The sequence below is a fragment of the Dermacentor andersoni genome, chromosome 11 (genome assembly GCF_023375885.2).
Source record: "Dermacentor andersoni chromosome 11, qqDerAnde1_hic_scaffold, whole genome shotgun sequence".
Classification (NCBI taxonomy): Eukaryota; Metazoa; Arthropoda; class Arachnida; order Ixodida; family Ixodidae; genus Dermacentor; species Dermacentor andersoni.
The window spans coordinates 117,095,182-117,120,492 of NC_092824.1; the positions used below are offsets into that span (position 1 = coordinate 117,095,182).

Consider the following 25,311-nt stretch of genomic DNA (forward strand, 5'->3'; position numbering starts at 1 on the left):
AGCACACCCTAGCTAAGCAGTCGAGAGCAGCTACAAAGCATTTCTATAGACTACTGGTCTATTTTAAAGAAACGATAAATTGCTACAAGGTCGGATACAAGGCAGAGGTCTCACCATATGGACTCTTGGCTACAACTGGACGAGTTGTTGTAAGAGGCTCAGACAACCCCTGTGCATTCTCAGCCATAACTCGGAACTCATATGCAGTTCCTTCAATGAGTTTTGGCACAGTTGCTTCAGTGGCTGTCGGTGGCACAAATGAAACTGCAGGCACCCATTGGCCACCATGGGTTTTGTCACGCTTCTCAATCACGTAGCCCCTAGAGGCAAAAAGACATTAAGTAAAATTGATAGTAGATATGTTATTTTATGGTGTATTGCCAGGCAAGAACAAAATAAGAAATTATTAACCAGAGAAGAGACTTGGTGGCATTTCTGTGTTGAATTATTTATTGCACTGGAATAGAATCATGCTGTAATGTGAAGAACCATATCTAATGCACATTCAGTAACTGGTACATACATGCTAATGTTGCATCATGAAGACAAGTAAAAATGCGTAACATTTGTTTGAGAGTTATTTTATGTGCTTTATATTCATTTCAACATTAAAGTACACTAGAAGCAGTGAGTATTAAAATAATGCTTCTTGATCACAGTTCTATGACCAAATGCAGGTGAAATCCATTCCAAAGTTATGTGAATTGCTTTTGGTGTCCTTTGCTTGCAGTAGAAAATGTTCGCTGAATTGCAAGGATCAATGCTCAATACACCAACCTATTTCAATTTTAATACATATATAAGTATTGCATGCACTGCTGTATTTTCTGGAGTGGTTACTATCGGTAACTTTGCAACACTGATACAGTGAAGTCAGCCAATGCCTTCAGAAATTTTCATTGCGCTTCTGTGACATCATTGCTGAATATTTTATAAAGTGCTACAAGGGCAGTCCTCAATTTATTTTATATTCAGTTTCCTTGCATCATTTGCTTCAACATTTTAAACAATACTCACGTAATGTCGCTTCCTCCAGTGTCCTTGGGAGGCTTCCAGGAAAGCTTCACATGGTCTTTGTCAACTTCGTCGACATTCAAAGGACCCTCTGGAGGATTTGGTTTATCTGCAATGAAACATTTATGATTAGTGTCTCCTTTTCAATGACATAGGGCTGCATGCCTCCTGTCATTACAATGTACCTCAGAATGAATATACAGGGTGTCCCAACTATCATGCAGCAAGATTTAAAATTATGCAAATGCCACGTAGCTGGACAGAACCAAGGTAATGTTGTTTGCTGTCGCTTAGAGATACTTAGATTATTTTTTGCATTCTGCCTAATTGCATAATTCATGTTAATCAATTAATCAACTTCTCAAATATTATAATTAGATGAAAAGTGTCAATGAGAAAATTGTAGAGTGACATGGAAAACTCCCAATACAGCTTTCTGTTGCTCAATACATGCTACATAACAGTGTTTTTCTGAGCGTGAAAGAAGCCCGGCAATACATGTAAAATTACCACGCGACTAGCTGCTCAAGCCACTTTGCATGTTTTCGCAGGCTTCTTTCACGCTCTGAAGAACACTTTTATGTAGCATGTATTGAGCAACAGAAATCTGTATATATATATATATATATATATATTACTTTTGTTCTGTCCAGCTACATGGCATTCACATATTTTTAAATCTTATTGCATGATAGCTGGGATACCGTGTGTTTAAATACAACAATAATATAGCAGACCTACAGGTACAATAATAACAATAAAAAAGGGGAAGGAAAGCAAGTACTTAGCTAATAGAGGCTACAGCACTGGTATTAAGAAGCATAAAATGAATTGTTTCAGCATATTAATTATAAATGTTGAACAATCTCAATTCCTGTAAACCTGTAAGCAGATGGATTGAATGATGAAAGCCTAGCCCCAATTATATGCTTCTAGGCTGTGGAATATGTTAGATGTAAAAAATAATCAATCTGTCACATAAGTTTCCATGCGAGTCATCTAAAGTTTGTTGATCACTGCCTTTCACACAAGCCAAAATCGGGATGAACTTACCCAGAATGACAACCGGCAAAGTTCCACTGTCCTCGCCACTATCATTCTTGAGGTGCAAAGTGTATGCACCACCATCAGACCTTTTGGTGTCGACAGTGTTGATGATGGTGTAGTCATCAAAGTTGGAGATGGTGACCCGGTCATCTGAGATCAGTGGCTTGCCATCCACCATCCATGAGACAACTGGTGGAGGTGCACCAATGAACTTGATCTCGACATGCAGTGTCTGGCCAATCTTGACCTTGACTTCCTTCATGGGGCTCACAATCTTGGGGGCCACTGGGAGACAATGCCAATGAACTTTAAGTTTAGCTACGGCCCTGGTACAACACCGGTTCATACATCACTGCTTATTCGAACTACCTGATTAATATTTAAATGTGTATGCTGCTCTGCCATGATGATGTTGATGGAATGAGGTTTATTCAACTTCAAAGGATAGTAAACAAAGCCATCGGCTTTCAATGGCACATTAATTTTGTTCTTTTTTTGCTTTCAGAGAATGGATGTCGTTGGTAACGAATAGATATATTGCACAGATGTCAGATGATTACTAGCACAATTAGAAGCTGCACTTTTAATTGACCAACTCATCTACAACACTGCTGTGGAAGTTATGAACAGTGCACCTGTAGGGCACTAATGACATCAAGCACAATAATTCGATGGCTGGAAAAAAAAAGCTTATTTTAGAATTCGATGGCCCAGAAAAAAACAAATAGAAGAAGCTGCTTTTCAACGTGCACATAGTTGTTCTGTGCAAGTGTTAATGCAATTTACTTTGAGCTGTGTGCATTGAAAATAGGTGTTAGCTATACGCATACTGGGTAAAATAAATTTTCCTGAGTAGAGTATAGCTGAATAGCAGAAGTGAAGTGAAAAGCTTTCTATAGAATTCTTTTGTGGAATTACAAACATAGCTGCAACACTGAGAAAAACAGCTCAGAAAAAGACTACAGAGGGAATGGCATTTGAATACCAGGTATACTTCTATACTTTTTTTAATTACAAAACAGTTTGAGATATTGCAATTTCACAGGAAAGAGTAGTTAGTCCTTTACTTCACCAAAAGGAACAAATAATGTCAAATTATCATTCAAATTTTCTGGGTGGATAACATGGAAGTCAATTACTCACAGAATCTTGGCTTGCATGTGATGAGATCTGATGGCTCTGAAGGCTCGCTCTCACCACCAGCGTTGACCGCAATGACCCTGAACTCATAGTCCTGGTTTTCTCTGAGGTCTGGCACAGTTGCCTTAGTTTGTGATGCTGGAACCTCCTTTGCCTTTGTCCAGAGGGGAGAGCCGCGCTCCTTCTTTTGGATGATGTAGCTCTTGACGGGACAGCCACCATCATCAGTGGGCGGCTTCCATTCCAGGTCAACGTGATCTTTATCCCAATCAGTCACCTTGGGACGGCCTGGCTGGCTTGATTTCTCTGCAAAGTGGAAAACAAGAGAGCCCATGTTAGGCATGATGGAGGTTGCCGAGTTTATTGCCTTTGGAACCTGACCTCATGAACCGCTTTGCATTCGTAATGCTTGAGCACAGGATGTAAAATGGAAACGTAATTTTTTGGTTCACTGGTTAGTTAAAGAATCTAAATATACTTCTACCACACAGAAAAATGAGAGAAAAAACTGAAAAAAGAGTATTTTGGAACAACATGCTTCATTTCCTACAGTTTAGTATGATGATTCACCTGCTGAAAGCGAACATATCACATCATCTACTATTGTAGCCAATACCAATGGGTAGAAATTCTATTCCAATTTCGCTCCAACACAGCTACATATTGTAAATACATATATATGTATATGACCAAGAGTACTAGAGGCTAATGACTGGCTTGTTTCTACTTCATTGTAGATTGTTTAAGATTTTTTACAGTAAGTCTCAGATGCTTGACATTCTTACCGAACTGTTTTAGAACCTACAGCAAATTTCACTGTTTGTACAGCCGTGCTGAAGCCTACTCTGAAATTAACTAAGAACTCTTGTGTTCATCAAGATACCCATGAAAAGCACCGTCTATTTACCTCTTCTTTCAGGCACGAACCTAGTTACATACATACATACATACATACATACATACATACATACATACATACATACATACATACATACATACGTGCATGCATACATACATACATACTAATAATAAAATTAGTATTGATGATGATGATGATGAATAAGACGAAGAAGAAGAAGAAGAAGAAGGAGGCTATGCTGCAGTGGCCTAGTCGGAAATCAAAGGCATTCTGGACTTACCAAACTGATCCTTAGCAATGATGGGCTCGGTCTTCTCAAGTGGCTCCGACTCGCCAATCTCGTTGACAGCCTTCACACGGAACTGATAGCTCTTCTTGTGAACCAGTTTGGGAACCTTGAATGTGAGGTTGGGTGTGGTGCCAGCCTCCACCCAGGTGCCGCGAGATGTGTCCATCTTCTCAATAATATAGTGCTTGATGGGCGTGCCGCCATCATCTGCAGGGGCCTTCCATGTAATGGTGGCAGAGTTCTTGGTCACTTCTGCAATGCCAAGTGGTCCCTCTGGAGGTGATGGGCGATCTGAAAACACAGCATGATAACAGGTATTAGTAATCATACTTCTTTGCCAACTGATCAATATTTTAGAGTGCAGCTCTTAAGCGCCAGTTCCTGCGGCGAGCGTCAGTGTCGGCCTAGGTGTAACCGAGCGAACGAGCACAACAGCGAAGGATGAAAGAGCGAACACAGAGCGAGATATGAAAGATGCGAGCCATGAACGGCGTAGACCGATGAGAGTGGCCCCTTCAGTGACGTGTGCATGGGAAACTGGTGTCATGCGGACCAGCCTGACTACTCGATGCGTACTCGGATCTGGCTTCAGCCAGACCATTCATTTCATACTATCATCTGCTCGCGTCAGCTCTCACTCGCACTTGTTTGGTTTGGTCTTGTTCGTGCTTGTTTAAATTGTCATTATTTGAGATTGTTTTTTACAATGATGAGTCTAAACCGAGACGTCCTGATGGAAAAGTTTTTGGAGATAGTGCACCATATCAAATTCTGTACAACAAGACGAATCCTGAATACAAGGACGCGGAGGCTACACCCAGTACCTCATTCTTCTTTACTTTGGAATGCAGCAACGCCGCAACAGAAGATGTCGTCATCTTCATGAGACATGACTCGCATTAAGAACGAAGGATGATGAATGTAAACACAGCGCTGACCTGTCAGCAGACAAAGGAAAAAGCAACCAACATCTTGTACCTACAGAGAGGAGGTAAGATTTTCATGTTGTCATGTGAATGCCGCAGAGGCTCGCTGCCAGTTAGTGTGGAGGCTCTGCTGCAGCTGAAATTTAACACCGGCAGTGTGCTGCGCGCATTTTACTGCTATTGTGTATGAGGCTTTCTGCGGCAACAATCACTTCGAGACAGTGCCACAGTAGCGTGCGTCATCTGATCACCAATGACGCTGTTGATAAGGCATGTGACGAGTACGTCAAAACAAAGCGCCACATGAGTGAAGGTCTGTCTACGGTGGCTGCTTTCAATCGCACCCATGCGTGAACCATGCGTTGCTTTTAGCGATCTCCCGATTAGCGAGGCAGTTGCAGCACACATTGCTTGTTTGCAACATGCCGCATGAGACAGATTGTCCTTGCGAGTCAAAATATTGCAAAATGAAAACATGTATAAAGCTGCACTCAAATAAAAAGAAAGAAGAAGGAATTATGGGGTTTTACGTGCCCAAACCACTTTCTGAATATGAGGCACAACGTAGTGGAGGATTCCAGAAATTTTGACCACCTGGAGTTTTTCAACGTGCACCTAAATCTAACTACACGGGTGTTTTTGCATTTCGTCCCCATCAATATGTGGCCGCCGTGGCTGAGATTCGATCCCGTGACCTCGTGCTTAGCAGCTCAGTACCATAGCCATTAAGCAACCATAGCGAGTCGCTCAAATTTCAAATTAGGAAGTATCGTAATGGCCAGTGAATTTTTTTTACGTAGACTGCTGCAAACTGTGCTGAAGTAAACCCTCTTCAATAAAGGCTCTTAATCCCTCTTGAAGAAAACTCTCCGCAAGAGATTCTATCATATACGGACAGTAAAGCACTTTGAAGAACACATATAAGTTGCTAGGCCATACTTCAGATATTTGTTCTATCACAAGGAGTAAATCTTAATGCTGTGCAGCACTGAATGAATGACACGAACGCAAAGCAGCACTTCACGAGTGTTTTACCGATTTTCTGACGGCCACAAGAAAAGCTAGGTCAAGCAGAACAAAGCTAATTAGAATGTTTTCACTAACCAAACATAATATTCCAGGGGCATGTAAATCTGACTTAAGGCACTGTAATGCTTAGAGCTGTAAAGTCAACAGAGGAGTCAACAAAGGACAAGCCAGTTGCTTATATTCTGCTCACCAAGGACAGTCACTTTAGCAGAGGCTGATGTCTTGCCATGGGCGTTCTCCAAGACCAGCGTGTATTTGCCAGAGTCAGAACGCACAGAGGATGCAATGTCCAGCAGTGTTTGGTTGGCAGTGTTGGTGACCTCAACACGTTTATCATGCACCGGCTTATCATGGATTTGCCACTCGATGGTAGGTGCAGGCTCTCCCTTGATGGGCACTGTGAAGTTGATAGGCCGTCCTGCCCGTACTTTGATGTCCTTCAGGGCAGCTTTGTCCAGCGATGGAGCCACTGCACAGCAAGAACATAGACACTGCAGTTGAAACAGATACTTTAGACCACTACAGTTTGCTATTCTATAGTACCATCTGAAGAAGTAAAGACTGCTAACACCTGCACACACAGACAGGAGGCTATACAGTTAGTTTCCTCACTACACTACATCCACCAATAGGTTTTCGAAATTTACGATTTACTGAGATTACAGAACTTCCCGCATGCTCGCGAACAAGATAGCTAAAGCATCCCCTTGCTACAGTGCAAAATATTTATATCATAGGCTATGCTGTCACATTTGGTCATTGCAGTTACCCTCTGCAAATTACACATGGTGTAGCCAACTCACATTTGCGTGGCTTGGCAACAACCGACTTCGACGGGTCGCTTGGCTCACTGGGCCCAGCTTTGTTGATGGCGACGATACGGAACTCATACTCCTCGCCTTCCTTCAGATGAGGCACGGTGGCCTTGGTGGCATCACCAGGAACGCGAGCAGCCTCCTCCCACAGCGGGCTGCCCTTGTTGCGTTTTTCCACAACATATCCTGTGATCGGGGCTCCACCATCGCGTGGGGCACGCCATTCAAGGTCAACATGGTCGGCATCCCAATCCGTGACCTCCGGAGGTGTTGGTTTGTTGGGTTGGTCTGAAATAGTGCGAGTTAAATTTTTATCATTCACATAACTTTGGGTAAATTGGGTGTAAAGAATCTTTACATCAGTACCTAGGATCATAAAAGCTAGCCTAGGTGCTGGACATATAAAAAGAATTTTATGGCCATGTTTAAGGCAAAAAAAAAATTTAAAAAAATCAGGTAGGCTGGCAAACCAGACGTGCTTTTGCAAGGACTGAACTAGGAGAATTTATAATGTTTAGTATTTAAGAAGTCATCACTGTTTTTCACTGATAGTCCTTTATAAGGGAGCTTTCAGAACAAGCAAGAGAGAGCTTAGAAACGAATGCTAATTTTTTGCAAGTGCACAAGCTACTTTTTAAAAAGTTAATCGTTGCATGCGTAATTGATATTGCATCATGCTTCTTCTAGCGTTACATCATTTAATCTAATCAGCACATTGCAGATAATCGGGTTACTTTCTCTAGAAGTCTATCTTACATTTACCTTGAAGCCAGCAGCATGTGATCCTCAGCATTTGATATGGCTTTTGACATTTGACATTTGACATTCTTGGTGCTTTACCATAGAAGTGGTAAAGCTCTGCAACACATGCATTTGTGGCTATAGCCACAGTGTCAAAGTAGCCTGCATAAAGTACACCTATGTCACACAAAGTCTCTACTGCTAGCTCAGCTCTCAAGATATTGCTTGCCAGGTTCTGTTGAAGATAGGCATGAAACTTCAGACCAGCATTACTTCTTTAACCAGCATACTGAAGCATTCTTTGCTCACCAAATGGATTCTTAGCAGTGATGGCATCCTTAGTGGTTGCATACGGTGAGTCACCCTCCTTGTTCACTGCCTTCACTCGGAAGTGATACTGGTGCTGGTTGGCCAAGCGTTCAGCTTTCACTGTGGTGCCCATAGTTTCGGCAACAGGTGTCCAGATTCCAGAGTCCAGGTCCTTCTTCTCGACCACATAGTGCAAGATGTCGCAACCACCATCATCCTTGGGTGGCTTCCATGACACCTCACAGTTGTCCTTGGTGATCTTGTCAATTTTGATCATCTGTGGTGCCTGTGGCACGTCTGCAGAAGGAAGGTTTCAAGATGAAAACAATAAATGTGGCTTGTGGGTGCTGCACAAGCACACATTATTTGATAGCGTATTTAAAGCTAACAAAAAATGATAAATCCATTCACAAGTAAAAGATATTGCACATTAAAAGCCTCAACAATGCCCGAGAAAAAAATGCATATTAAGTAACACAATTAAGTACCAGCCATTGACTTTGCTTTTATGCACCTTTACCAAGTTCTCTATTATGTCTCCTTTTCACATTCAATCAAAAAGCACGTCATTTTTGAAGATATCTTTTAGCAATAAAATTTGAATGATTCAATAACTGGAAAATGAAACTAACAAACCAACTATACACAGCAAAGTAATCAAGTATCCCTCCAAATAATGTGTCAGGTTAAATTACAAGTTCAAGTACATGTCGAAGTTAAACATTCTTGCTTGCAACAACTGCATGTGAGCTCAAGGGTAAACTATCCAAGCATCATATTAAATATAAATGACAATCAGATGGAAGAATAGCAGCTTATCATTTGGTCTTTAGCAATACATACCTAACATACAAATGATACTGCAGGAGGTATGTTAACACAGGACATCTAGTGCACTGAATGTAATGCTTACCCATAACTGTGACATTGACTTTAGCAGTGTCTGTACCATTGGAATTAGTTGCAGTCAGAATGAGCGTGCCACTGTCACCACGCTCAGCATTGCGCACTGCCAGCTTGGTCTTGTAAGGCTCGTGCGAGATGGTCCAGCGCTTGTTGTCCTCTAGGCTCTTGCCTTCCATGGACCACTTCTTGTTTGGTGGAGGCTCACCAAGGACAGGCACTTCAAACTCAAAGCTCTTGCCAACCTTTATACGAATGTCATGCAGGGCAGTGCGATCAATCCTCGGAGCCACTGTCAAAACACAAGGCATGATATCACACACGTTAGGATGTAATGTTGCTATGACAAATGAGCGGTTCACAGAGCATATCTTACATCCTAGTTCTGTTTACAAAGGGTGCGGCAGTGGAGGACTCCAGACTAACTTTGACTACTGGAAATTTTTTTAATTGACATCTTGTCACATCAGTTATTTTCTGTTGTGTTCTTATTAGAATGCCGCTGCTGCATCCAGAAAATAAATTCAGTGCTTAGCATTTAGCAGCAGAAGGGCTGGAAGCAATGCTTTTCAGTGCGTTCCTAAGCATTTAAATGCAATAGTGGGCTACTAACATTTAAGATTTTATATCAGGCGAGGAACGAAGTGCATGCACTTTCACATGCAGGAGTAAATTAACGCACACAAAGAAATTATTCCTTTTGAAGGGCTTCCTAAACTGTGACTGAACAGCATTTCAGAGAACCACATTTTATCATATTCAGAGAAAACAAAAAAGGCATCAAAAGCAACAAAATATTTCCTCCTCACACAACGCAAAAACTAAAATAGTGCTAGTTCACTTTTGACAAACTGTGTATGCATACAAAGTGTCTGGAATGCAAGGAATTGCAGTCACAGACCAAGTAAGATGCCATTGGATATTTTAATATCCCCATGGGTGCCATCTTTACTATGTATCAGACAGAAGCCTATTGAGGACATTTGTTAATGAAAAAATTTAAGATCTGACGCAGTGTGCTGCTCCTCAAGTCAGACAAAACTTACTGTTTTTGGGCCGAGCAACGTGCTGGCCAGTGGACTCGCTGGGAACTCCTGGGCCGCCCTTGTTGACAGCCCTGACACGGAACTCGTATGGAGTGCCCTCGATGAGATCACCAACCTTTGCATTAGTCTCATCAGCTGGGACTTCCATGACCGGTGTCCAGTCAGGACTGGCAGAAATAGAAATCAGATGTTGGTTTCAATCGCAGTGCTTGTCCTTACACTCTTCACCCTATAAATGGGTTTTCATGCCACATATGCAGTTGGCTAATGAAAATTTTGACGTCATTTTGCTACATGTGGCTCTTCGCTAAACAAACTGTGCAGTGCCTAGCATTATGTAAGCTTACACTTTAGTTTACATCTCGTCAGAAATTCCTTGATTCTTTAAGGATGAGTGTCAGTTCAAGTAACACAGAAAAAATCTATGTTTTCTTATACTACATAAAGAAAGAGCAAAAGAAGAACATAGACATAATGAGTGCTAACTTGTATAGGTAAATGCTTTACAGTTACTCAATGGCCATTTCACAAATACGTGCTGAATGCCAGCTGTGGCAGAAGGTGGTGCATCAAGGCACAAAAGTGGAACATCAAATATTAATGACAACTGAAGGGATTAAGCCAAATACAAAATTAATCCCTTCTGTCAAGACTGCAGGAGCTGTCCAGTAAAGATTCCAGAAAGTGCAACCTGATAGCAGATGCCAGGTTATAAGTAAGGTAAATTCTTATGTTCAATGCACACTAATGCGACTTCCTTGCTGGATATTCATTGTTTGCAGGCGTAGACAGCAGGTGGTTTACAGCAATAAAAAAATGTCAATATGTACAATGCATACAAAGTACACATATAATGATTGATGCAATAGGCCTCACTTGTATTTGTCCTTCTTCTCAATAACGTAGCCCGTGATGGGTGATCCTCCATCGTTTTCAGGTGGTGTCCACTTAAGCTTCACAAAGTCCTTGTCGTAGTCCTCAATCTCTGGTTTGCCAGGACTACCAGGCTCGTCTTAAGAGTAGAAAAAAAAAAACATGCACCAAGGTACAGCTAACAGAAGTTCAGAAACATATTCTATATTATTTTGAGTGCCGTGACCAGAAAGCTAGAACCCAAAACAAAATGTGCGGACAATTACCTTATTCGCCAGTTACATAAACATGATATAGCTAATTTCAAGGTTAAACTGCTTTAGGAGAATACAATGGCTTAGGCAAGCACTTCAATATTGGAAAAGGGTAAACAACACAGCATGCAAATAATGATGATTCAGCTTGCTGGCAAGAGGTGGTAAGAGAAAAATTTTAATACCAAGAACCTGAGAGTAGAGTGGGTGTGCGATACAATAAAGTTGAGGAAAGTCATAAAAAATGGCAATCCCATGTGAGAATGAAACAACAGACTAAAAGGATGTAGAGTAAAAGGGTGCAGAGCAAAAGATCAATATTGTCCATGGCAAACAACATAAACAATTTGCATAAAGTTAAAACAATTTGCGACATAATGATTTGACCTCATTGAAACTGTACAAGTCCATGGCACATATTGTTAGGGAAGTGATACTGCTGGTGTGTAGATGATGGGAGTTGCAATATTATGACTGTATGTTTCTGATACTAAATGACTGCTTTCTATATGTCTGCAATATTATTAACAGGCATGATCGGAAGGCCATGACAGATATTAAAGACAAAACAAAGACTGCAGTTTTACCAAATGGATTCTTGGCAACAATGGATTTGTCAGCTTCAAGGGGTTCAGACTCGCCCTGGCGGTTGGCAGCCTTTACTCTGAACTTGTATGTCTTGCCAGGCTGCAATCCCTTTACCTGCATGGCATGTGGCAATAAGATAAGAAGCCAGCATAAGCTCTGTATTCGTTGACACGCTACTTAGAGGCAAAATCTTCTTTTTATAGTACTGCGATCATCAAATTAGACATTCCACTTCTCAAGAAAAGCATATATGACCATTATGCACTAAATCGCACACAATTTAAGAGCTTATAATCCTTCTTTAAAGCAGTATCTCAACAGCAAAAATAATTATCAACAGATTACGGGACAAATTAGAAGGCTAGCAGAGCATCTCTGCTCAATCTGACTATTTTTGTAAATTTATTAACAATTGCTTTTTCCTCGAGGCTGCTGTAGGTGCTGTTGTAGCTAAGAATTAAAAATGAAATTATGGGGTTTTATGTGCCAAAACCACTTTCTGATTATGAGGCACACCGTAGTGGAGGACTCCAGGAAATTCGACCACCTGGGGTTCTTTAACGTGCACCTAAATCTAAGTACACGGGTGCTTTCGCATTTTGCCCCCATCGAAATGCGGCCACCATAGCCGGGATTCGATCCTGCAACCTCGTGCTCATCAGCCCAACACCATAGACACTGAGCAACCACGGTAGGTTGTTGTAGCTAAACAATTAAACTAGCTAAACCTCTGTTCATTACTTTTCTTCAGCCTTGTATTAGCTATGTATACAACCATAATGAAAACCTAATAAACAATGGCAAAAAAAGCTTCTTGGTGATGCACAGTCTGAAATTAACAAATGCAGTGCATTGCATATTTAGGCTGCATAACAAGAAACTCCTGCTCTTTTTTTTTTTTTTAAGCTCCATTATTACATAAATTGATGTCTCAAGGTGTATACCTTAAAAGCTACCATATCAGTGAAACCTTCAATATGGTCTCACTAAGAATTTATTTCAATGTTATGCATAAATTTTTATTGTTTTACCATCCATAATACTGGAATGAAGAATTGCATATTGATGTTTAAAGGTGCCTTCAAGATGAGAAACGAGCTAACCTTCATCTGAGTCTCGGGCCCAATGGTGTCACCAGCTGGGACCCACAGGCCTGTGTTGGGGTCAAGCTTCTCAACAACATAGTGGTCGACAGGCACACCACCATCATCCACAGGGGGATTCCACTTGAGTGTGCAACCTTCTGCATGGACATCTTCAATTTTGAGGGGTCCTCCGGGAGGTGTTGGCTTGTCTGCACAAAATGCAGTAATTGGTGAGTAATTTCCTCAAGTTTTCAGTAGAAAAATTGATTCGCCATCTCAACCTTACAAAAGTGGATATCCAGTAAAGCTGTTGAAAACCGCCACTACAACTGCTGAAGGGGTATGCAATGCTTTATTGCTTTAGAGTAATGGTAGTAATGGTAATTTTGACAGCACGCCACTGGCCATGGCTGTGCTGCAACAACATTGAAATCAGTTGCTAGGCTGGTTATCTTATATACGAAAGGCTAAGGACATCACTCCCCACATCGCAAGCTGCCACAGCGATGGCACCTTGCGCAACAGTAACCTTTACCAGGAAACGTATGTGGGGAGAGCTTTGTGTTTCGCATTGTTATCAGGAGAGTCTTATCATCAACTATGTGGTTCAGATGCTTGTTTTGTGCTTGTTCTTATTGAAATGAATGCTGTTCTGTGTGTTGTATGCATGATTCCAAAGAATGCAGGCACTGTTTGCTTCACTTTGCTGAGTGCTTGAAGCCTCTGCCTTACAGGAGTACGAGCCACTGCTTCTGGCTCTGTACTGCTGCTGGGATTGGCCCACATTTTTACTGATGGATGCAGACACGAAAAACGCTGACCAACTAGAGGCTAACAGCTTCGCTGTAAAACTGTGAAGCAGACAGTTTCAACATTTTCGCTCTTTAAAAAGATGTAAAAAGAAAGACCGTGCTTTCAGTATGGCAATATTATTTACGAAGAAAGGCAAGAACCCCTATAGCATTAAGTGTAGCATCTGATCACCAGTATGATGCCACATACTGAAGTGAACTTACATACGACCCTTGTCAATATAATCTTGCTCCGAATGGCACTAGTAATATTGCAATCTACCATATCAAACAAAAGACTAAGCATGCATTTGCGTAGACTTTGCACTGACTATGCCTTTCCTGAGGCAGTCTATGGTATACTGACTCACCGAGGACAATGACTTCAACGTCAGCAACATCCTTCCCATGCTCGTTGACAGCTGTGATGGTGTAAGTGCCACTGTCAGCACGCTGTGCATGCCGCACATTGAGCTTGGTATTGTAAGGCACGTTGGTCAGCTTGACATGGTCCGTGGCGACCACCTTCTTCCCCTTCAGGGTCCAGGTGATCTCCGGCGGTGGCTCACCAATGACGTTCACGTCAAAGTTGAAGTTCTGCCCAGCCTTAACGCGAACCTTGTCCAAGTTTGTACGGTCAATCTTGGGCGCCACTGGAACAGCAACGAAAAAAATAATTGTCAGCAGCCCTGAATTGAGTGGAACAATGTGCACTACAACACAACTGATGGAGCCTATTCAGTGTTAAATTAGTTTTGCATTTCATGATTAAAGTGCTGCTTTTACTGCTCTGTGTTTATCAACTAGCAGTATTAACCACCAGGAACGCTTTGCATTTGACAAGTGTCTGCTTCATGTTGTAATACTGAGACACACCCCAACAAAGCAAGCAGTGAAAAGTGTGAATGAAGTTGTCAGCTGTTGTTTAGATGACCTAAGGTTTCTCGGGAAAACGAAAGTTAAGCAGGCTGCAAACATACAATTTTGTGAATTCACAGTGGAGTATTGTACTCTGCCATTTGCCCCATCTTTCATAGAGCAAGAAATGCCTCAAAGTTGCCGCACCTAAGCAGGGAAGCATGAGGGAAAAGCATAGCAGAGGAACTCCACAACAGTGTCCAAATATAGACATCTAAATAATTTCCCATAAGGAAAAGCACCAGAGGAGGTGCAGAAGGTGAAGGATTGACAGGTGGTGTCTGCTGGCATGGTAACTGCAGTGACAAGGCAGTTACACTTTCAGAACACCAAATGACACGAGCATTTGATGAGTGCTCATACTGGTGGAGTGTTTATCATATTATCTGGCCTTGCCCTAAAGCATAGCTCCTTCCATTACTGCCTCTTTCTCCACAGTAAAAGCAATCTTTAAGAGACTGGCCACTTGTTCCAAATGAACTCACACTTGCGTGGCTTGGTGATGATGGGCAGCGTAGCATCACTGGGCTCGCCTGGTCCTGCTTTGTTGACGGCGATCACTCGAAACTCGTACGGCTGGTTGGCTGCCAGGTCTCCCACCGTGGCCTTTGTCTGAGTGGCAGGCACTTCGGCTGCCTTCTCCCAGTTGCCCCACTTGTCCTTCTTTTCAATGATGTACTTCTCCACTGGAGCACCGCCGTCCTTCTCCGGCGGAGTCCACTTGAGGTCCACGTGGTCCTTGTCCCAGTCTGTGGCTTCAACGTTGCCTGGCTTGCCGGGCTCATCTGGTGAATGTGAACAAATGCAAGAGTAACATCACCGTAGAGCACACAACTAATCAGAAAAGCCCATGTTTCTCATAAAAGCACATTCCTTCAAGAAGCAATACTTCGTAAAGGTTGGGCCCCTACAATACATCAAGAGTGCTGAGGATTCATCATGGGCTCACAGTTGTGACGCAAATACAGTAAATGCAAAGTAATGATAAGATGTATTAAACGTTGTTGAAAGTAAAGTTAGTATAACTGATAAGAGTGTAGTATTGATATGTACCATTTAACTTTTTATCAAGAATGTTAAAATAATAAAAAAGCAGATGAATTTTCCATAAAGTTTTTTGAAAGAAATCAAGCAATGACCAATGTAGCCTTTCTCTGCCTAAACATAGGCATGCAGAGTTAGGGGAAGAAAAATACGTACATACTTCCCTGGTACTATTTTTTGTTAAATTTAGGACGTGGAAAAATGAAAAAGAAGCAAAATACAAAAAAGTAAACATTGAAATGACATAATTTGTTTCAGTTTTTCATACGATAAATAGCAGCCTTGAAAGATGCACATTCTTCAAACATTGAAGGCATCTTATGAGAGTGACATGATGTGCTATAAGAGAAGAACATACAACATGCAGTATCCTTTATTTGGCTTTACCTTGCATTGTCTTTGCATTCAACAACAGACTGTGATTTTACTTGGTTATACACCCTGTTTGGTAAGATATGGTCACTTACCGAATGGATTTTTGGCAACAATGGTTCCATCCATCTCAAGAGGCTCACTCTCTCCTTCTTTGTTCAAGGCCTTGACCCTGAACTTGTATTCCTTTCCTGGAGTGAGACCAGTCACATCCATTCCTGCATTGAATCACAGTGCCCCCATGATTACACAATCAATTGGAAGATATCTATGTATGCTGAGTCAATGTTGCTGTTTGGAGCTATTAAGCTGCAATTGAAACCAGAATTAAAAATGCATCATTCTAGACACTCTTTTGAAGAGAAATATTGGCAGACAAAAGTGGGATCAACGCATAATAATGCCGAATATGAAAAACAGTGGGTGTCAGTTTAAACATGCCTAAACAAGAAATGATATTAGTGAGAAGTATGGCAATTTAATTAAAGGAATCTTACCACTTTTCTAGGTCACATAGAGTTGCCATAACTGTTATGTAGCCTGAATGATACTGTTCATTATCAGATGTCTATGAAATGCAGAGACAATGTGACTGGCTACTGAATATATTCAATCACATTTTATTTTTGGCCAACTGTACAGCAGCTTGCTTCCAGTGAGATAATGCACCCATCAGAAATACAAGATAAAACAATGAAGCAGAGACAAATCAGCAAGTGTAAACACGCATAGAAAGAGAGGGCAAAAGGTAGGAATCATCCTACGTTGTGTTTTCATTGTGTGCTAATTTGTATCCATGGTCTAACTTGCCAAAACTGCAGTCTTATATCAGTGCCTAGATGGGTAAATAAGAACCTGCGGTTATGAAAAATTCTAAAGAAAATGCTGTGCCATAGCTTACCAGGCTCTTTAGTTTTGCCAACAGGAACCCAGACACCAGTTTCAGGGTCCATCTTTTCCACCAGGTATCCATCAAGTGGCATGCCTCCAGTGTCCTTGGGTCGTTTCCATTTGAGCTTGCAACCCTCCTTGTGGACATCAGAGACCTCCAGAGGACCTTCAGGATTTCCTGGGACGTCTGCAATGGATGCACAGCATGTCCATAGTGGGCCCATTCAATTCAAATGGCCAAAAAAATTGTGGCTGAAATTCCTCCTTTTATATAAGGTAGACTTTAGATTAGCTTTAGGGTTGCTTTTGTAAAGAAAATAAATTTAGTGTCAGTTGCCCTTATTTTTTTAACTGCACACTTAAATAACACAATTGTGAACTAAGTAAACCAGTTTTAATTTGTATTTATAAGGCCTTGTAAGAACAAGTGTCATTATCGTGACCTGAAAAAGAGTCTCATTTAGCTGAGTGAACCCTTATTTTGTTTAACCTTGGTAATAAAACTACAAGTGTAGGATTAGCCTTGTTCACTTTGTGCCCGGAAGTTTGTCTAATGATGTGTTAGCCTCAAGTCAATTAAAGTGCTTACCCAGAACATTGACAGTGACCGTGGCTGCATCTTTGCCAGAGCTGTTTGTGGCAGTGATGGTGTACTTTCCAGAGTCGCTGCGTTCAGCCCTCCGCACAGCCAACTTGGTATTATAGTCTTCAGTTTCAATGTTGCGATGAGAAGTGGATTTGATGGTCTCATCATCTAGAGACCAGACGATGGTTGGAGGAGGCTCGCCCTGAACGTTAACATCAAACTTGATTGGCTGTCCAGCCTTGATGGTTAAGTCATGGAGGTTCTTGCGGTCAATGCGTGGTGCCACTGAAATGAGGAAAATGAGCTTGGATTAAGTGAAGTGGTCTAGAGCTAAAAATTCTGATAATTATTTTATTTATCTGAAAAACAAGTATGAAGGTAAAAAAAGCACAATTGAAAGGATCAATAAGAGGACAGAAGAAAGTGAGAACAAGTTTTCCGAATGAATTGGCATGCCAGCTCTCTCTAAGAAGGCAGATCAGTTCTGTGGAAGCCCACGAGGTGGAGTAGGCTTCATGAAAGAGAAATATTGTCATATCTACCCAAGAAGTAGCACAAAGCTACTGTTCAATAAATTACAATATTTACATAACCGAAAGGACTTAAAGTCAGCCATATTGGAAGCATCATTTGCTTCCACTATGAAGTGGTTGTGCTGTATAAACAAACAATTTTATATCACATCCAGGCCATATAAATATTTGTCAATATTAGTCAAACAATCTGCTGATCTATGGACAACTGCCAACATGACAGCACAGAAGAACCCTTGTAAATACGTAAGAGAAATGATGAGAGCAAGGGGAGGGTGGGTTCTAGAGATATGAAAACCAGAAGGCATTTGCCACAACAAGGAATGAAGGCTTTACTAAGAGCAAATCCTAGAAATCTTTCATGGACCTTAAATTAAAAAGCCTTTCCTAACCTTAAGCCACACCTTTATACAAAGAGCTGCTACCATAAATTGTGCAAGTAATCAGAAGTGAGAGAAGGGATCTTACAGAATCTTGGCTTAGCCACAATGGGCTTGGAGGCTTCACTGGGCTCTCCAGGACCAGCCTTGTTGACGGCGATGACGCGGAACTCGTACTCCTTTCCTTCATCCAAGAAAGGAGCGGTTCCCTTGCACTGGTCGCCGGGCACCTCGGCTGCCTTCTCCCAACGGGGGCTGCCCTTTTCTTTCTTCTCGATCAGATAATGCGAGATGGGAGCACCTCCGTCCTTGTCTGGTGGTGTCCACTTGAGGTCCACATGGTCCTTATTCCAGTCCGTGGCCTCCGGCTTTCCAGGAGCCGACGGGGCATCTGTTCAGGTGAAGGAAATAGGCAGTGGCATTGAACTTCGCAAAGACATAACGGTGGTAGCATTATACAGGTAGGTTAAGCACTAACTGCAAATTTGCCAATTAACAAAATAGGATAATGTGGTTTTGTACGATCTACAGTCTATGTTGGAGTGCTTGGAGCTTTTCAGTTGTGGCTGGTTTAAATAAGAGGCGCAATGGTGAGTATTCTGCTTGCATGTATATAGTCATTGTCCCGTTTAACTCAAACATTAAGTGCCTCTTTGCTTCTTTTGCAAAGGGTGCTAAAAATGTTTGAGATGTTTTGAATGTGCTAGCTTAATGTGTTTTTCTTCCAAAGCATTCAATGTTTCTTCCATAAGGCCCATGTTTACTAAAGTTAAGTTGCTAGAGCTGTGTTTGCATTATATGGCTTAAGTCTGGTGGCGGTTGCACATCACTCTGTTTACCAGGCCATCTTGTTTTATCAAATATCAAGCACAACGTTGCATATAGTACATTACTAAAACAAACATGCCATTCCTTCTATGAATGAAAAGTAATGCTGCTGTGCATATTCAAAGTAACTGCAGCTTAATTTTCACAGAAAACTTAAACAGCCAAGTGCAGACTATAAGATCTGAGAAGCCTAGGAACTTTGCCTCTTCAGATTGTTAGGATAACTTTACTTCTTAGACTTCATTACCATATGGGTCCTTGGCCGTGATGGGAATGTCAGTCTCCAGAGGCTCAGACTCCCCTTCTTTGTTGACAGCTTTGACACGGAACTTGTAGTCTTTGCCAGGAGTGAGCCCTGTGACTTGGAACTCAGGCGAGTGGCTTGTACCAACAGGAACCCATGCACCCGTATCAGGGTCTTGTTTCTCCACCACGTACTTGGTGATAGGCTCACCACCATCATCCTTGGGCTTGTTCCAGGCCAGTTTGCAGCCATTCTTGGTGACATCCGACACCTCCAAAGGACCCTCGGGTTTCGAGGGCTTGGCTACACACAGATTTTTTTTATGTCAGGTCTGAAAACTCTACGCAGACATTCATTTTGCAAGTGGGCACTTTACAATGCCGTAATATTTCAAAGAAAATATTCTGCAGTAATGCATGCAGTTCATTAATAGTGGCCCCATCTCTTTCTCATCTCTATCTCTAGAACAAAGGTCCATCTACAGTAGAATCTTGATAAATGGAATTCGCTTAAATGAAATTGCCACCTAAATGGAACACGGTCCTCATGGTTGGTTGGTTGGTTTTGTATTCATGCAATGCTCAGGCTTTGTCTATCAGTAAATGGAACTCCTGATAAACGGAACCAATTTCCCTGGTCCCTTGAGGCTTCGTTTAAAGAAAGCCTACTGCATATGGCGCATCAGTTCTGCGGAAGCCCGCAAGGTGGAGGAAAGTACATGAATGGGAAAAATTGGCATCCACCGGAACTGTAGCAAGAAGCTACAAAGGAAACCCATACGGGTTTCTCAGAAAGAAAGCCTCGCAGTTGAAGAAAAATTTGTCCTGGTCCTGGACCAATTTTTTTTTCAACTGCAAGGCTTTCTTCTGAGAAACTTGTATGGGTTTCCTTTGTAGCTTCGTGCTAGAATTTGGGCACATGCCAATTTTCCTTTTTCAGAGTCTACTGCAGTTTATGTGTCATGAAACTCATTTAATATAAACCCATTTTTGACAGCAATCCTTGGAGAATAGCAAATGTGTGAGCTTTGTACTAGTGAGCAACAGATGCGCATCATTCAGCCATTATACTGCAATGTTGATTGACTAAGTTACCAACTTGCGGCATGAAAATTGGTAGCCCTTGCAATATGAAGTGAGCAGTCTATGAGGAGTTCTATGACAGCTATGATATGAGAGCTCCTCACAGGAGTCTGAACAAATAAATGGCCTCTCTATACTTTATCTTTTCAACTCAGCCTCTCTCATCTTAATAATGACAACATAAAGGAGAGGAAATATTAAGCCTTGTATACTGAGTGGGTGATGTGATTGCTTCGATGCAAATAAATCATTTAAGATAGTCCACCAGAACAACACATTCAACATCTTTAGAAGCTGTACCATGGCAATAAATGATAACCAACACACTACATTGATGAGTGAGACTGCGACATGCAACACTGAATTTTTGCCATCATGCATTGGGACAAAAAGCAAGGAGAGCACTTTTGTACCTAACACTTGCATAAGCAATATAACTGTGCCAGTGATTGTAAAATGGACAGAGAAGAGTAACTCACAAATGACGTTGACTTCCACCTCAGCCTCGTCTGTTCCATACTGGTTGGAGGCAATGATCTTGTAGACACCATTGTCCTTCCTTTCAGCACGGTCGCAGGTCAGTTTCGTGTTGTAGGGAACATTTGTGATGTTCAGTGTGGGACGCTCAGCCACAGGCTTTGTTCCAAGCATCCAGCTAATGCTTGGGGGTGGTTCGCCCTGAACCTTAACATCAAACTCAAAGTCTTGTCCAACTTTGATGGTGATAGGTTTCAGGCTGCGGCGGTCAATCTTGGGAGCCACTGTACAAAATACAAACACCAGGTGTTAATGAAGTAGAATCTGATATATGCATTAAACGCAATGCAAAGGCATAATTAAAGGTAGCAAGAACATGTGATTAATAAAAGTAAAGCACTTATGTTATCTTACAAACTTCAAATTAACATTTCATGGCAGCTACACTTTGACAGCTAAATAAGCAAGAACACATGATGGACAAGAAAAGTAAAGCACTTACGTTATATTACAAATTTCAAATTGACATCTCATGGCAGCTACACTTCTACAGTTAAATAACCTGCAGACATTTATACACAAATTAGGAATGATGTTGCGGACCAACTGTAGAAAATTGTGGGAAAGTCATTGAGTTTATCCACTACATGAATGTGTTGTTGGCTTTGATGAGGCAAATCATATCAGTGCTCTTCAAAGTGGCAAAAGCTCAAAGGAATGGATTAGAACGAATAATTAATTTTAACTTATATCACAACAAGTGCATCACGTGTTAAAAATGCACAAAAATCAGCGTATAGATATATGTGCTACTGCTGAATTTTCAACATTGATGCCATCTATTACTGCAGTGGTCCAAGTGCACATAATGGTATAGTTGAATAAAATAACAAATTTTTTTTTCATCAGATAATAGAGTGAATATATAAAGGGAACCCATATGGGTTTATTAGAAGGAAAGCTTTGCAGTTGACAAATAATTTTGCCCTGGTCCGCAGGTCGAACCCTGGACCAATACCACTCCAAGGTGGCTGCTCTACTACTGAGCTAACCAGAGCACTGACTAGCAGACTGCAGAGCGCGGCCTCATGGTTAGCTCAGGTGGTCGAGCAATCACCACGGAAAGGTGTTGGCTCCAGGTTTGATCCCTGAACCAGGGCGAATGTTTCGTCCGATGTGAAACTTTCTTTCTGGGTTTCCTTTGTAGTTTTGCATCGCTTTCGAGTAGATTATAATTTTGTCCTTTCATGAAACTTTCTACATGTGGATTTCTGCAGAACTGTTTTTCCATAACTGGATAGCTGAAAATTTGCAATGTAACAAATGGCTCAAAAGTGACTCACATTTTCTGGGTTTGGCAATCATAGGTTTAGTGGTTTCCGATGGCTCTCCAGGACCAGCAGCATTTACAGCTCGAACACGGAACTCGTAAGTTTCACCGGGGATGAGGTCAGGTACGCGAGCCTCGCAGGACTTGCCATCTACTACAGCAGCCTTCGTCCAGACGGGGCTGTCCTTCTCCTTCTTCTCTACAATGTACTTTTCAATAGGGGCACCGCCATCCTTGAGAGGTGGCTGCCACTTGAGGTCCATGTGATCTTTGTCCCAGTCAGTAACTTCAGCTCCCGTTGGTTTACCAGGGGCATCTGTATGTGAAGTGAATGCAATCAACCACTATACTAAACCAGGACATTGTAAAAATCCTCACTTGCAAGATTTTTTTTTTATACAGCATGCCCAGTAATGGTATCAAGTAATGTCCACCTTAGAACACATAAAAATATTAGCTCATGCGTAATTGCTACTAATATCATCCCTTAAGATGCGGCCATCAAAAGTGATGCAAGACCTATTTCAAATCTTGCGAACTGTACATAAAGCAACAGCTAGAGGTAAAAAGAGTACTGAAAGGTTAATAAGAACAGAACAAGTACGGCTGCACTAGCTTTACATCTGCTCACCTACAGAACATCTTTGGCAACATAATTGAAGTGGTGGAATAAGTTGCAAATTATGGTAGCATATCTATAAGTATGCTTTGTCTTGCCATTGTAGAAATTGTTTTTAAAGCTGTCATAAACTAACTTTTTGTTACACTGCACAATCAGCAACCAACTGCAGACAATAAATGTCAAGCCCTCATTATATTGCATCACCGATGAGAATACAATGCTCCTGTTAAGCACTCTCATTGGCAATCAACCCATCACCTTAGTTTACTGCTCTCACCAAAGTTAAGGTTTTTTAAGCCAAGAACAAAACTAGCAGTCTTGAGATGAATGCCAGTCACCTTTGAACACCAATTTTCACACATTCAGCATTCCAAAATATTTGCAACATTCCTTTCATATTACACTGAATCTAGCCTATCAAAGTCATTGTGTTGCTGAGCTAATCACAATGAAGGAAGTGCGGAGAATGTAGTACTATATACATTGAATTTCTGTTATGTCATAAAATATTGTGTAATCACAGTTTTTCAGATATAATCATGCTGTACTACACATGTCATTGTTCTGCATGCAAATGTGCCTTGACCTGTCCTGCTGTTCCTGAATTCTTACAGAGCGTTCTGTTTTCCTTCAAGCTCCAATCATTTCTCTTGAATAAATGAACATTACCATAGGGGTTCTTCGCAATGGTGCCCTTCTCCGTCTCAAGTGGCTCTGACTCTCCCTCGGGATTCACAGCACGCACTCGGAACTTGTACTCCTTGCCTGGCTCCAAGTTGTTGACTTCCATCTCAGGCTTTGTGGGCCGACCAATTGGCACCCAACGTCCGGTCTCTGTGTCCATTTTCTCCACCACATAGCCATCCAGTGGCTGCCCGCCATCGTCCTTTGGTGGGTTCCACTTAAGCTTGCAGCCCTCAGCGTGTACGTCCGTCACTTCCAAAGGTCCCTCGGGAGCCGTGGGTTTGTCTGCAAAGGAAAGGTCACTTTGGCTTAGCAGTTGTGCAGTTGAGTGAGCAGTGCGCTGAGTGCTCATTTTAGAAGCTGCTGGTACTTGAAACCCATGCTGGTGCTTGCAAATTGTCACAACAATTGTCCGTGACTGCTTACTCTCGCTATGTCTTCCTTCTTACTGTCTTTGAGAGTAGTCGTCTTGCGACAATAAGCTACCTAGAACCACATTTTGTTCTCCTACATTAGTGTGCAGCTCCACAGATTGCAGAAAGATCATCCATCAAAGTTGGCTCATCTGTAATACAAGCTTTGTAAAAGGAAACCAACTTTAATAAATCCTTTTGTTTTGCAGGCAAATGGGCTCATTAGCTCATTAGCAAAGGAACTCATTATTCAAAAGCAAGCTTTATCTTATCTTCCAGAGGAGTCATACAAGAAGACTCCTATATTTTTTTCTGTACAACCTTAACATACATCCTCAGCTTTATGATTCACACAGTACTGTGACCTCTACTTCATGATTCACATATTGGGTGTGCAGCTAGGGTGACGAGAATTACCTAGGACTATGATTTTGACTGTAGCCTCGTCCTTTCCAGAGGTGTTTTCAGCCACCAGCTTGTACTCCCCAGTGTCCTTGCGTTCTGCATTGTGAATGGTGAACTTTGTACGGTAAGGCTCCTTGTCAATCGAGTATGGGCCTCCATCCTTCAGTTCAGTCTTCTCCAGGAACCAAGTAGTCTTCGGTGGGGGCTCGCCAATAACCTTGACGTCGAACTTGACACCCTGACCGGCATGGATGGTCACGTCCTTGAGTGTGGAACGGTCAATCTTGGGAGCCACTGTCGAGACAAATAAAGACAGAATGTGAAGAACCACATCACATACAAAAGGTAGTGCAGGTGCCACACTGATATGATATATGTAAACGAAAAATAAACAACAATTCGTCACTCTGTTTACACATATACTGGTGCAAGTGTGACATTAGCATGACACAGGCTTAGAAGTGGGTTGTTGGCAATGTATCTTAAGATGTTGGCTAACAGCAGTGTCATGTTGTATACACTAGATACATTGATGCGGTCTTGATGAAATGGTTTAGAGACTCCCATAATACAGTGACACATTGTCGACAAACAGATTTACAATATCCCTTATCCTTTTTAAAAGCAGTCAACTGCATCCTCAAGCATTTATTTGTAAGAGGTATCCTCATTTACTTTTTTTCCATTCGTATTTCAATTTCTGCTGGTGGCACAACTTACAATGAACAACGCCTTCATGTAGAACAAAGCTGAATGGTCACGTGCGCGCAAATTCAAAGAAAGCACTTTTCTA

General features: G+C 41.7%; 1 protein-coding gene across 1 annotated transcript in view; it reads right to left on the reverse strand.

The window, feature by feature from the left end:
• The window catches only part of bt (projectin protein bent), a 247,652-nt gene that overhangs the window by 50,275 nt on the left and 172,066 nt on the right, over positions 1-25,311 (reverse strand). The window contains exons 59-82 of the mRNA XM_055075480.1: positions 24,531-24,812; positions 23,686-23,985; positions 22,408-22,710; positions 21,067-21,348; positions 19,509-19,808; positions 18,522-18,824; positions 17,524-17,805; positions 16,945-17,121; positions 16,139-16,261; positions 15,113-15,412; positions 14,081-14,362; positions 12,937-13,127; positions 11,833-11,947; positions 10,995-11,130; positions 10,119-10,285; positions 9,083-9,364; positions 8,170-8,466; positions 7,108-7,407; positions 6,495-6,773; positions 4,341-4,640; positions 3,205-3,507; positions 2,068-2,346; positions 1,018-1,123; positions 115-320 (exon numbers count right to left, since the gene is read on the reverse strand). Coding sequence (XP_054931455.1) covers positions 115-320; positions 1,018-1,123; positions 2,068-2,346; positions 3,205-3,507; positions 4,341-4,640; positions 6,495-6,773; positions 7,108-7,407; positions 8,170-8,466; positions 9,083-9,364; positions 10,119-10,285; positions 10,995-11,130; positions 11,833-11,947; positions 12,937-13,127; positions 14,081-14,362; positions 15,113-15,412; positions 16,139-16,261; positions 16,945-17,121; positions 17,524-17,805; positions 18,522-18,824; positions 19,509-19,808; positions 21,067-21,348; positions 22,408-22,710; positions 23,686-23,985; positions 24,531-24,812 — 5,895 coding nt within the window. The remainder of the gene's footprint in view (positions 1-114; positions 321-1,017; positions 1,124-2,067; positions 2,347-3,204; positions 3,508-4,340; positions 4,641-6,494; positions 6,774-7,107; positions 7,408-8,169; positions 8,467-9,082; positions 9,365-10,118; positions 10,286-10,994; positions 11,131-11,832; positions 11,948-12,936; positions 13,128-14,080; positions 14,363-15,112; positions 15,413-16,138; positions 16,262-16,944; positions 17,122-17,523; positions 17,806-18,521; positions 18,825-19,508; positions 19,809-21,066; positions 21,349-22,407; positions 22,711-23,685; positions 23,986-24,530; positions 24,813-25,311) is intronic.